At 43.8% G+C, this 13,256-nt stretch overlaps 1 protein-coding gene across 3 annotated transcripts in view; it reads right to left on the bottom strand.

The window, feature by feature from the left end:
- Positions 1-5,856: 5,856 nt before the first annotated feature.
- The window catches only part of MAD1L1 (mitotic arrest deficient 1 like 1), a 3,106,940-nt gene continuing 3,099,540 nt past the window's right edge, over positions 5,857-13,256 (bottom strand). For all 3 annotated transcript variants that reach the window (XM_069647622.1, XM_069647623.1, XM_069647624.1), the window contains one exon: positions 5,857-6,877. In XM_069647622.1, coding sequence (XP_069503723.1) covers positions 6,722-6,877 — 156 coding nt within the window. In that variant the 3' untranslated portion in view covers positions 5,857-6,721. The remainder of the gene's footprint in view (positions 6,878-13,256) is intronic.

Genomic DNA, 13,256 nt, shown 5'->3' with positions numbered 1-13,256 from the left:
GCCTATGTTATTCAGAACAGAACTTGATTGTCATGACCTCTGTACAGCTAATGTATAACTTGCCTGCAGGCCACTTGTTAGGGTCATGAGCTGAGACCTTGTCCTTCTGCTGACCTGTGTGCAATGGATTACCTGTATCACCGAAACTGATCTATAATTGAATGAGAACACCTGCTTAACTATATTGTATAAATTAAGTCCTGCATTGTAATGTTAGGCCTAGAGCATACATTATTACCATTTCTTCTTGTTAATGTATAAACCTAAGATGAACTAGATTTGACCTGGCAAGGGACCCTAGAGCAGTAACTTATTTATGGAATGGTTAACCTGCAGAAAGGCTGGACAACAGGCTGGAGAAATGTATAAAAGCCTGACTGTTTCAATGAATATTTGCACTCACTGAGCACACCGAACCACGCCGGAGTTCGCTGTGTTGTACTGAGGGTCGATAGCTATCTGAATTTTGTTCTGTTCTTTTGTAACTGGATTCAGTATAAAATAAAGTACTTTGTATGTTCCTTTGTAACCTGTGTTTGGTGTGTTTCCTTTTTGGTTACCCTGCCTCATATTATTTCCTTGTTTTCACAATCCCCTCGAATGAAGGATTGGGGTCGCTTACTCATTTCAGTGTGATTCTGCGCTGCTACTATTAGAACAATAGAACAATTCAGCGAAACTACATTTGGTGCGTGTACGTATATAACTAAGATTCCATTACATGCAACATAGGCTTCCTATTATGCATCATCTTTTCTTCATTTGCTCTTTATAGCAGTAATAACTTAAATAAAAAACGGCAGCACCAAAAATCATGTGAAATACTCTGACCAACCCAGATCACTGAAACCCCAAAAAGTCCCAGCAAAACAGTACTTCCTCTTTTCGTCGGACTCTACGACGCGTAAGTACACAGTGTTCGTTAACCTGTGGCCTTGAGTATTTTAACGTCTAAGGATTGATGGTGGTGTTGCTGGATACACAGGCCATTTAGGTTGGGCCAGAGTAACAGAGTGCAGGGCGTATTGCACCAATTTTAGGTTTTTATTTGTAGAGGGTTGGCCTTGTTCTTACATCTTCTCAGGTACGGAGATGCTTTTGATCCTTTAAAAATTATCCAAACTCAGAGTGGCTTTCACTTCACAAAAAATGGGTGTGGAGACACTCGGCTTGATTCCACGTGGCAAGATGTGCAGGATATCAGAGAAAAGGACCCTCACACATTATGTACATATGTAAATATGTATGGGTGGTTTGATTTTAGGTTCCACGGACTGTGGTTGGGTTAATACGTCACTCTGCAGGTCGAGCCAGAGGTTCTGGTAGTTTAGGATTGCCGAGGTATCTTTTCTCGCTCGTCTTCTGGGGTCGGATGATGGCTGTGGAAGTGGGGAATCTCTGGAGCACTAGGTCTTTGAGGATGAGGAGGAGCCTGAAATTGAAAATGAATTTTGGCAAGGACATTTCATCTTCTTTATTAATACCTTTCCTGTCCCATGCTGTTGATAAAGTTCAGGATTCCGGGATGGGACGCTCTTCCCCATACTATTCAATCCATAATCACTGCAGCGTTGACCTTAGGGAATCTCAGTGACCTGGCCCTGAATAGTCAGGTGTTAAGTTCAGGGAACAGTGACATGGGGCCAAGGTCTGCTTGCAAAAAAGAAATCCTTCAAAAAGCAAACATCCTGAGCAGGCTTTGAATCCCGGCAGTGGTTCTCCTTTGCCTGCAGAACCCAGGGCATGAACAGTGCTCGGACCATCTATGGCAAAGCAGTTTAACACGCTCATGGGAGCTGGAGGAGGTTCAAGGTCAGACTATGAGCAAAAATACTAGGCCCACTGCTACCTATGGAACCGGAAGCAGGTCCCCTTCTCATTCTGGACATGGATTATACAAGAGACACTGTTCGTCTGGAAGGAAATGTTGCTATGTTTGAACCAGGGAAGGGTCTTTCTGGTCTGCAGGATGCTTTGGGGAAAACAAGGATCGTCCAGATTTCATTACACATCCTAATTCTAGGGTATGGTGTCCATCTCAGGCATCAGGTGTTTACGCAGGGATCCATCCACAATTCAAAATGGATCTGCTTCCAGGGTTAAAATGAAGGCAGAGTGCCTTAAACTATGTCTTCCTGGTGGGGCATCTACCACTCCTATGAAGGACTCGAAGATGGTTGTGTTTTGTTTCATGGTTTATAAGGTCTAGGAGTCTTGTTGGCATAGTCTTTTGAAAACTTCAAGCCCCCGGGTAAAGATTTTAAATTTGGTGAAAGGGGCCCAGGCTGGGGGTACCTCTCCTGATCCAGGGGAAATTAATGGTTAGGCTCAGCGGGCCTAGTGTTTTGTGGGAGACGCCAACACTACCATTATGCAGGAGAGATGTAAAAGAATCCATGTATATGATATATGATGTGGCATTTGTAACGCGCCTGTACACAAGTGTTTCATAGGTTGGTGGGTCTTGGAGGACGCTAAAGTGGGGGTAGCACAATGGACCCGTTTTATTCAGAGGCGAGTTTGTTAAATAACTTGGTAAATATGTTAACACCTTCTCCATTATTCTTTCAGAAGTTTTTTCTGTTCCTAGTGGCCCTTGAGTGCTCAAAATCAGGTAGGGTTTAAAACTAGTGTTTGTCCCTTACAAGAAGTTTATAAAGAGAGGGTAGCCTCTTCTCTCCAGGGAGATTCATCAGTTGATCTCCCAGGAGGTTCAGGAATGACTTTGAAAGAAGCAGTGGGGAGGGCTTTTCAGCACCTGAGGGTGGTTATCAGCAACACATTTCTGGTGAAAAAGGACAAAGGGTTTTAGGCCCATAATAAATTTAAGGGAACTAAACTTCTCTGTGGTTTACAGTCACTTTGATATGGAGACGATTTCCACGTTGAATACAGATTGGGGCAGGGGACTGGCTCGTGAGACTGGATCTCGAGGATGCTTAAGTCACAGTACCAGTTTTCAAAACACATAGGTTCTTTCTTTGGAAATGAGATTACCAGTTTTTTCACCCTCCTTTTTGTCTTTCCTGGGTCTTTTATAAAGTTGCAAAGACTGGTGACAGAGTTTCTCGGAGCCAGGGGTATCAGGCTTGTGATTTACCTGAACAACATCATCCTCAGGAGCAAGTTGGCTTGGGTCTCCCATTATCAAGCCCAGTTTATGGTGCAGTTGCTCCAATCACTGGGGTGCATCATACATTTCCAGAAGTCCGATCTGGCTCCTCCTCACGCTATGCAGTTTCTGCGATTTCTACTGCAGAACGTCATCCCCATCCTCCTTCAGAAAACGTGTGTGACAATCGGGAAGAAGCTGAGAAAGGCCTTTCATGCATCAGCTATTTCAGTCAGGCACCTTGCCAGGATCATAGGTCTTCTCTACTTATTCGTTTAGGCCATACTCCCAGGCCTTCTCCATTACAACAGCCAAGGATTCAGACTCTTCTTGGTGGACAAGGCTATTTATGTTGAGTCCTGTTTGCCACAGAAGCAAGGGAATAGTTGATTTGGTGAGTAGCTCGCATGGAGAGATGGAATGGAAGGGCTACTTTAGCTACCTCCCACAAACTGCAAATGGAATCTTATATGAGTCTGGGGTGCTCGAGCATCAGGTGCGGTATAAACTTCACAGGAGAGCTATGGTCTTCTCAGGAATAATACTGGCACATACATTGTTTGGAGATGTTTTCCGGTTCTTTTGCGATCATTTGCTTTGCAGATGTGTTCTCGCACTGCGTGGTGCATCTGTTAATGGGCAACAATGCTGTATTTTTTTACAGAATCAGGCTGAACTGACTTGTTCCTGTACTCAGTTAGATCTGGCCATAGAGTTTTTAGACTGCTGCCTTTGGTTGCACATCACTGTCTAGGCAGAATACCTATGGTGGTCTCAACCTGGGGGCCAACGGGTGCTCCTGCTAGTTGCCAGATACAAGCGAATGGAGGTGCCATCTTTTTTTCTTTAAATATGCAAAGAAAATGGGGACTGTTTAAGTCAGATCATTTGCATTCCGCCTTAATACTCTGCTTCCAGATTTTTTTAGTTGGAGGCTGAAACCGTTCACCCGGGCTGTGGGCCCCTTCTTCCAGCATTGTGGAGCAGGAAGGTATTATACTTTCCCTCCATTGGCTATGGTAGCACGGTAGCACACACTCCATTTCAGATGCAGTTGCGGGCAGAGGTGTTGCTAGGGGGGGGGGGGCTAAGGGGGTTATAGCCCCTGGTCTTTTGGTTGTAGCCCCGGATAGAATATCAGGAGCTTTAACCAAAAGATTAGCTAGCCCCCAGTCCCGACAGTTCCGACATTAACATAGGCCCGGGTCTTTTCCAGACCTAGCAACACCCCTGGTTGCGGGGCACAATGTTGGGACTGATGATACCGTGTTGATGGGCTCAAACTTGGTAGCCACTGGATTAACAGCTAAACTATCATACAATAGCATAAATATCTACATTTCTGCTATTTCAACTGGGCATGTGTCGGTTTTCCATTAGCTTGCAGGCTGTTGATGGGCATTGCCATTTCTCACCCCCTGCCTTCTTCTAAACATACCCGTTTCTGAGATATTAGCCTTGTGCTGTCCATGCTCTTTGGCTGGCCTGACAATGCAGATGTGTTGCTTTAGGTGCTTATGACAAAACTGGGCATGTTGATGTGTTTGGCTTCCTTTAAGGGGTAGGTGGCGTCTTGAGGGCTAGAAGTCTTTCGGGAAGGTTATTTTCACCAGACATGGTCCATTTTCATGTTCATCAGAGAACTGAGATTGGTTCAACACTTATTTCCTATTTCCCTGATTTTTCTCAACTTTGCATGGTGCAATGTCTGCCTGCGTATAAAGCTGGAACAGCTGACCTGCGAGGGTCCTCTGATCTGTTAATCCCCTTCCATGAAGCTCATCGCCATGACTCTTCACTGATTTCGGCTAGGTGGACTTTGATACCTGCCTTTTTGGGGCCCATTCTGCTAGAGAGGCTCTGGCATCCAAGGCATTTTGGTCTGGAGCCAGGCTCGAGGACATTCTTAGGTCTGCTGACTGGTCCCATGAAAGGATGTTTGATCAGATCGATTGTAAATCTATTGCGAATGATCAAGTCTCTGTTTTGGTTGGGCTTTAAGTGTGTATAATAGGAAGATCCTGTGCCATGCCATAGAACGATTATTCATAGCAGTTGTGACTGAGAATCAGGATTCTATAAATGGTACAGTGGCGAGTATTATCCATTTAACGCTTACCCTTGCCGCTTGTTCTTCGGTTTTGGTTTGTGGCAGATGTATTCTACTGAGGCCAAGTAATCTTCCCAGGTGGGCCCCGGAGATCCCAGGTTTTCTCGGTGGTCATGGGCATTCCTCTTACCGCTCTTCTTTCTTCCAAATGGCGTGATAGATAGGTTTTGATGCGTTTGAATTGGAAAAGAGGAAGGACTTGGTTGTGTGGGTCTTCCGTAGAGTTTCAGTGGTCCGGATTGATTATAGTATCACGCATGACTGAAGGAAGGGTTTAGGGTGTTGCAGTTTTTTGTTTCAATACTTACTGCTGTCTAAAGCAAATGCAGAAAACATGATGCCTAATACTTGCCTACATGCCATTAATAGAACCCTGACTCTGTCACAAATTCTAGGAATAATCAACATAATACAATACCTGGACCGTTTAAGGTAATGGTTCACTGCGAAAATTAATATTATGCATATGTCTAACTGCTTGTGACCGGGCCAGGCAGGAGAGCACTTTCTCCCTCATGTTGCCAGTTGGCACGCTTCTAGATGAAAATGCTGCCAAGCCATTATGGGCTATTATGCACTGAAATAGTCATCACAAAAGGCAAAAGAAAAGAAACGCAACAGACATTCTTCAGTGTAAATTGGAAAAAAATGGTTTTATTATTCAAAAGTTAAAAGAGGAACCCCCGGAAATTGTAAAAAGTACATTTAACATGCTAAAACTCCAAGCTAACTTTCCTATGTTTGCAGTGGCTCTACCCCTTTGTTCATTCTCCTGCTGATAGCCCCAATCTCATCAAACACAACTGAACACAGCCTATGACGCGGATCTAGAAAATCACCCTGGATATTAACCTGCAGCTCCTGCTTCTCTGAACATTTCGAGGAAATAGCAGGTAGCAAAGCGACAGTGCTTTCGGACTCCTGAACTTCCCATGTTATGATCCTATCAGATGCATCTGCCCGCCCATCTGGATTTATTTAATTTCTGAAAAGTATCCTCTTTGTGTTTAGACTTGGGGCAATTTTGTGAATAAAGAAAAATAAACATGATTGGGGGGAAAACGAGTTGCATTCGAGTCTCTGGGTTTCAATCACATTTCACTAAAACAGCAACATTAACATTGACAAGATTGTCCTCTGTACAAGTCAAACTGAAAAATATACGACTGTCAGCTGTCAAGCAGACGTCTTGATGCACATCAGAAGTCGCAAACCCGAATATGAGCATGGTAACACAAGTCTATGCTTTGGTTTGCAAAAGTAAGCTTTAGGATTTCAACAGCGCGAATAGATCGTGGATTTCATGCATAGTGTACGAGATTTCTACACAATTCCGTTTGATTAGTCCATTTCATTCCTGCAGCTACTGCCACAAACGTAGGTGTGTAAGGGTAAAATAGATATTGGTTTCTCTGACAGACATTTCTATACATTTTGCGTGTTCCTGGGGTTATCTGGGAATAATGAAACACCAAAATACACACTTCACAAAGGCAAGTTCAGGCAATGGTCTGTCGGCTGAACAGGTCGAGGGTAACGGCGCTGAGGAAGGCGGGGATGCTGTTCTGGTGATGCAGGTGCAGGTCAATGAACTCGCGGACGGTCAGAGAGAAGGCCGTTTCCAGCAGCTGCATCTTTCCACCGGTTGTCGAGGACTGCGAGGAGGAGAGTGGAGGAGGAGGAGGAGGAGAGAGTGAGTGGATGAGGAGGAGAGAGTGAGTGGAGGAGGATCGAATGGAGGAGGAGGAAGAGGAGGAAGCGGAGGAGCGAGAAAGGGGTCACGGGAAAAGGGGAGTTGAGAGGGGACGAGCAGGGAAGGGGAAGGAGAAAGAAGAGTGATGGGGAGAGAAAGGGGGAAAGAGGAGCAAGGGGGAAAGAGGGGCGAGGGGGATTAGTAACAGTTAAAAAGCAAATGTAGACAGTGAGGGTAAGTTGTAAAAGTTATGCATGAAAGAAAAAAGGTAATACGAAGAAATACAAAGCACAGGTAGGAGAGGGAGAGGTGGAGGGGGGAAAAACAAACAGAAAAAGCTGTCAATACAAAAGAAATTACGATGTATTCCTCAAAACATAAAAATCTAAGCTCCTAATTTCAGAGTCTCCTTCCGTGCCTGTGGATGTCATTCTAATCACGGCAACAGTTATCTGCGTTCAGGCAGGTGTCTCACACAATATTTAATTGGACTGCTATTAAGCTTTGAATTTCAGAAGCCTGAAAGAAGAATGCCCCTTGTGAGTCTGGCATGAATAATACAGGGATGCAAAGAGGGTATGAAATCTCGAAACAACAAACCACGGGAAGGGTCTGTTTAATTAAGATACGCGAGCAGAGGGGAAAGGCTAAGTCGTTCGACAGGTAGAGGCCCATTAACGAGTGCGACACAAGCTTATTACCAATGCCAATTCTCTCAACTGGAGCTGCGTAGCTGGTCAGCAGCAAGTGGGAGAAAGCGAATTTCAAAAATACCAAGGAACTGAGGAAAGGTTTACAGTAAGCAACTAGACTTAATGGCGAAAAGCGGACATGGGAACAGGTCAAGTGACATCAGGGGAGGACTGGCAACATTTGGCCTGCGGGCAAGTTTACTTTTCTCGCCCATAGTGCAATGGCCCAAGCCCACAGTGCAGCTGCCCCACCTGCCAGAACAAGTAAACTCAACACCAATCTCTCCCCCTCCTACACATTCTCAAATACATATAATAGACACTATTGACATTTCTTTCCTTTTAAGCAACATAGCTTTCAGTTAGTTTGTGGTTTCTTAGATACCCGGACCCATAGAAACTCTCCCACTTGCCAAAAAGTAACATTATGTCACCAGTATAATATAATTGACGAAATGGGAATGCTGTGATTAGAGCCCAATTTTCATTGTGTGGCAGTTTGTAATTTGACAGCAGGCCGCATCTCTTCCCATCCCAACCCATCTTTAGTTTTAGAACAATGAAAAGAGGTGCCAAATTAACTAATTCATCAGGATTTTAACCTGTGTTGATCTACGTTGTCTTGCTTCCAAGACAAATGCATTGCTCCAGAGCTATTGCCCCCAGCCTCCCAGCGAAGCTAAATAATTCATTGGTAGAGCAGAACCATTTCTGAGCTAGGGGGTCTGGGTTTGCAATCAGAGCCAAACATGAGTTGGCATGGCACAATACCCATACCTGGCTTCCTGCCTCCCTAGCCCACAACAAAAAACCCATTCCTGCACCCTGCGTACCTTTCCCCCACAATAGAAGACCCTCACTTGTCACCCTGCTTCCTCACCAATATGCTTAACGGGGTTGGTAAAATTTGAACATGTGTATATTGGCGATGTGTTTATGAATTTGTATTGATTCGTTGTTTCTTTTTACAACGCAATATTGTCTGCAATTTATTTTTTATTGTAGAGTTTTATGCAGTGGTCGAAGTGTGAGAAAAGTAGTAGTGGAACTATGTTCCCTGCTCACCTGCACCCACTCCCCACAAACCCCATGAACAGGGGGGGCCCTCCGCCACACACAATAAAAAACCCCAAACACATGCACCTGCTGTTTAAGGGAACGTTCAGTGCAGTGCATTGAAAGTGCAAGTTTCTACTTCTTCCTACACTTTTATTTTAAAACGAAACCATTTTGGCATGTTTTTTAAAAAAAATTAAAGTATAGGAATAGTAAAATTTAATTTAGAAAAGTAGAGGAGCACCGCTCCGGCTCACTACGACCACTGGTTTTATGGGTTAGGTTTACTTGAAGTATAACTCGGTCTCCAACTTTGCTTACTCGTAGCAGTGCCTTGCAGACATCTCACCATGCGAAGGTACTATGGGACGCAGCTGTGTGTGGCCTGCTTGTGCAAGAGTGGGGCACTCGCTGGCGTTGTTAGCCCCCTGAAAGTCGTGGTGGGGTTACAAGGTGCAACCAATTAGAAAATACTGTCCAGAACCCCAACATTGCTGCACAGCCAACAGCTTAGTCAACGGCGCTCATGGGTAAAATACCTCAGTGATGCATGGAATGATATACAGAGGACGTATGGGGCGTCAAACTCCTTCCAACCGTCATATCGATTTTTGGAGAGTTTTGTGAGTGAAGTAAGCTGGTGGCAAATGGGAGAGGGGGGTTGAGTGGCAATGGCCGTGGTCTTAAACCTGGGCCTGCGTTTTTCGCTTCTCTATCACTCACAACTCACCTCTGACCTAGAAAATACCTGTCTGTCTTCCAATCCACGAGTGCGCTCACTGAACACTGCCACTAGCCAATATGTTTATTACGACGTTCCAGCTTTGGTTTTGCAGCATTGATGAGTGCTTTGTGGACCGGAAGCGAGGGCAGTACCTACGGCGGGTTCACGAGGAATCAATGGCTGGCCCAGGGGAGGCGAGACTCCTCAAGCATTGAGCGTTCAAATGCATAGACTGCCCTATGGGGGGGCTTACTGTACAGCGGGGAAGACTGACTATGGGGATGTGCCTGTAAATATGTACCTTTCTACTGGTCTTCTGCCCACAACATTTGGCTCTGGGGAAAAGTTGCCTGGCGCGGTTCCCAGTTATGCGCGAAGACCCTCCCATAGCTGTGGCACATACACAGTCATGCGGTCTCAGGTTTTCCAGAGAAGGCCCTTGCTGTTCGTCAAAAGGTGGTGCTCATGGTCAGTACTGAACGTGGGCGGGCTAGCTTTCGGGATTTCATACGAGATTCTTAATGTGTACGTAAATATTCAATGTTTATCAACATGATGCCCATCGGATAATAGTTAAAGGGCTATTCACACAGAAGCTGTGCGTTTATCTTACTCTCTTGTGAGGTAAAGGATTAGAATGATGGCTGGATTCAGAAAGCAGTATTGTGAAGTTCTCATTGTAAAGAATACAACCAAAGCTTTCCTTGCGGAGAGGCAAAGATCTAGCTATCCAAACTGTTGAATAGTTTAAGAAGAGAGCACACGAACTTGCGCTCAAGCCACCTAGTCACCCCTTAAGGGTGCCATGTGAAACCAATCCCACCAGTGGAGGGAGGAGTAAAATAGATAATGTCACCCGCTCGCATACAACTGAACTTTGATCCAACAATTAAGATCATTAATTTTGTTAGCAATTATATGGTTGAACACAACCATTTCACCAGATATGGAGTTAAGAGGATCCCAGGTCAGAGTGCTCTGTTTTCGTGAGGAAAAAAAAAAAGGGTCGGCTTTCGACTGTACCTGGTTATTCAGTGGTCATAAAAAAATATAGATCCAGTAGATGCGAGAACTCTAGTTGATATCTTTTCGGCTGATTTAAGGTCCAACACATTTATTGGCCCAGGCCGCGTGCGTGTGATGCTCCGAGGAACAGGCAGGTGGGTATATGGAAGTACGCAGCTTGTTTGCCATGTTCACTGGTTCAGGGAAGACTGTTAAGCAGTGGAACTAGAAGTCATCCTATTTTAAACCTAGACTGTGCAATATTCAGTATTCACGCAAGTGAATTCATTTCTCTCAGTTACTTAAGCTACCATCGACAAGGCAGAATGTAAAGTAGCGGCCTTCTTACACATCTCGTCTAGTATATCACAGGCAGCATTGCTCCTATAACTTCACCGGGAGGAGTAACATCTGTAGACACAAATCCAACAACCTGGGGACTGACCAATGCACTGAAGGGTGAAACTCTTTCAGAAGAGAGGTCAGTTTGTGTTTTTTCCCCAAGTTCAGTAAAAGAGGCAGCCACCACCCCTCCCCCCCTCACTAGCAAAATCCAATGCTAAAGACGCAAAACTGAGTCTAGGTTTAAAATAGGATGACTTCCAGTTCTACAGATTACAACCACACAGAGTACATGTGGAGCATTGGGTTCAAAGGGACAATAGGATCTTTGTTTCATATTTTCTTTATTTGAATTTTTGTTGTGCCTTCACAACATTCTATGTCAGGCTCTGCCACTGGGACTACTGGGTGCATAGTACTGGCCTGGCTGGACCCTCAGCATAGGTAAGGCAGCCTTAATTTATTTTATTATTACAGCGTTTGGGTTATTTCAAAACTTTCGTCTTGTTAACCATTGCATTTACATCTCAATTCATATAAAATTTCATCCTAAAATTCCATTTAAATTCTTTTCAATTTAAATAAAAACTGCCTCCAAAAATGTCATTACAGCAAAAGGTATAGAAACATTTTCCCCCAGTAAAAACATAATCCTCTGCATTTAAAGTATTTCTCTCAAAAATGATTTCCCCCAAATATTGTGTTCTTACAGCCGTCAGCCCTGGACAATACAATGTGATATGTTTCAATGTCTCTATCATTCCTCTCTTTTTACAGTATCAACAAGTTACATCACTGATCCCACCCACCCTGCTTCCTACTCCTCAAAATGTCCTTTGTTGGATAGAAGTTAATGCAAAAATGCATGAACTCTGTAGTAGGAACTCGGTAAAGTCCTCATGGAACTTCAGTAACGTATTAGAGGCTCGTTCTTTGCCATTAGTATACACAAAGAGCATATCATTCTTCCTAGCTTACAGCGCAAGTAACAAATCCTGTCGTCATAATTTCCATTTTTACTACACAGAGGTTTGTTATCAAGGCTTCTTTCGTCATTTCCAACTGGCCTAACAGTGCTAAACATTTACATGTCCATTGAACAACTGGCTAATCCCCTCCTTTATCTTCTATTTCCCTCAATATTTAAAACAGAGGAGGGACTTTATCCACAGTGTACTTCCTAAACAGAGAAGGAGTCTTCCATACTGCTATAGTATACATATATATTAAACCCAGTTCAAATCGAATATTCAAAATTGGAACATTAACCAGAATATTCCCTCTAGTGTATTCCAGATTTGCCACAAAAGACTGAAAAAGGTCTTTGCTCCATATGTTAAAGGTGGGAAAAAATGTATGTTCATAGAAATTCAAGACCGGTAGGATGGTGTATATTGCACGTACCACCATTCCTTGGGCAGTTAAGCACTTTGCTTTAGATCTTAGCTCAATTACTTCTTGATTAGAATGTACACTAGAGTTTATGCATATCCCCAGGTAGGTGATTGATTCCACAGGTTTCATTTCTACTTGTCCCCAAGTGCCATTTGAACGAGACATTCTGCTCCCCCCTCAGTGATCTAAGAATCAATACTTTTGATTTCATAGCGTTTATTCCAAGCACATTCTGTACTGCGTATTCTTGTAGTGCAAGCCCATGAGCACCAAATCGGATCTACATTAAAAAAACAAATCCCAAAAGCTTGAGATACGAAATTGCAAAGCTGACTTGTTCACATTTTGAAAATCGAGCTTTTAGGATTTTCTTCATTTTCCATTTAATGTATGCGGGGGACACCCTGCAACCCCTGAACACATACCGCGCAAGGTTGGCGGGGAACACGCCAACAACTCCCAATCCCCATGTATGGCATAATTGGAATTAGTTATTTTCGTTTACGCCAGAATGTGCAGTAAACGTGCATTTGTGTTTTTTTCTCGTTATTTTGGTACAATGCCACCAAATCATTAGCGTAGAGCATCCACGCCAATTCAGTGCCATTCATTTTAGGGTGAAATGCTGCTGCTTTCTTGAAGTCTATATTCAGATTGGATATATATATAGATATATATATATTAGATTAAATAGGATGGGGATCAGGGGACACACCTGTTTCAAGCACCTAAATGTTGCTATTTTCTTAGAGAGCAGGCCTTGCAGATTTAATTTGACTTACATAGAGGTGTCCGAATATAAGGCTTTAATGGCTTGTACAAGATCCTTTGGACAGTTCCAGGCCTTCAGTTTCTCCCATAGACGGGCTCTGTCAATGCTATCAAAAGCATGGGCGAGATTAATACATTTTTGTTCCATTTCGGATTGCTTTCAGTTTGAAAAGATTCAGTAGGAATAGCTTTAATACAGTTCCTACACCTTTGACAAAACCCGTCTGGCGAGGATTAGAACGATCCTCTGCTTCCGCCCATCTCCTCAGTTGCCCAAGAACTAATGAAGCAAAACGTTTGCCAAAAACGGCCAGCAGACCGATAGGGCGGTAATTCACTGGGTTCTCCCCATCTCC

This window comes from Ambystoma mexicanum, chromosome 2q (genome assembly GCF_040938575.1).
Source record: "Ambystoma mexicanum isolate Mex_15411 chromosome 2q, UKY_AmexF1_1, whole genome shotgun sequence".
In the NCBI taxonomy this organism is placed as follows: Eukaryota; Metazoa; Chordata; class Amphibia; order Caudata; family Ambystomatidae; genus Ambystoma; species Ambystoma mexicanum.
This window is presented reverse-complemented; position numbering and strand designations above follow the sequence as displayed.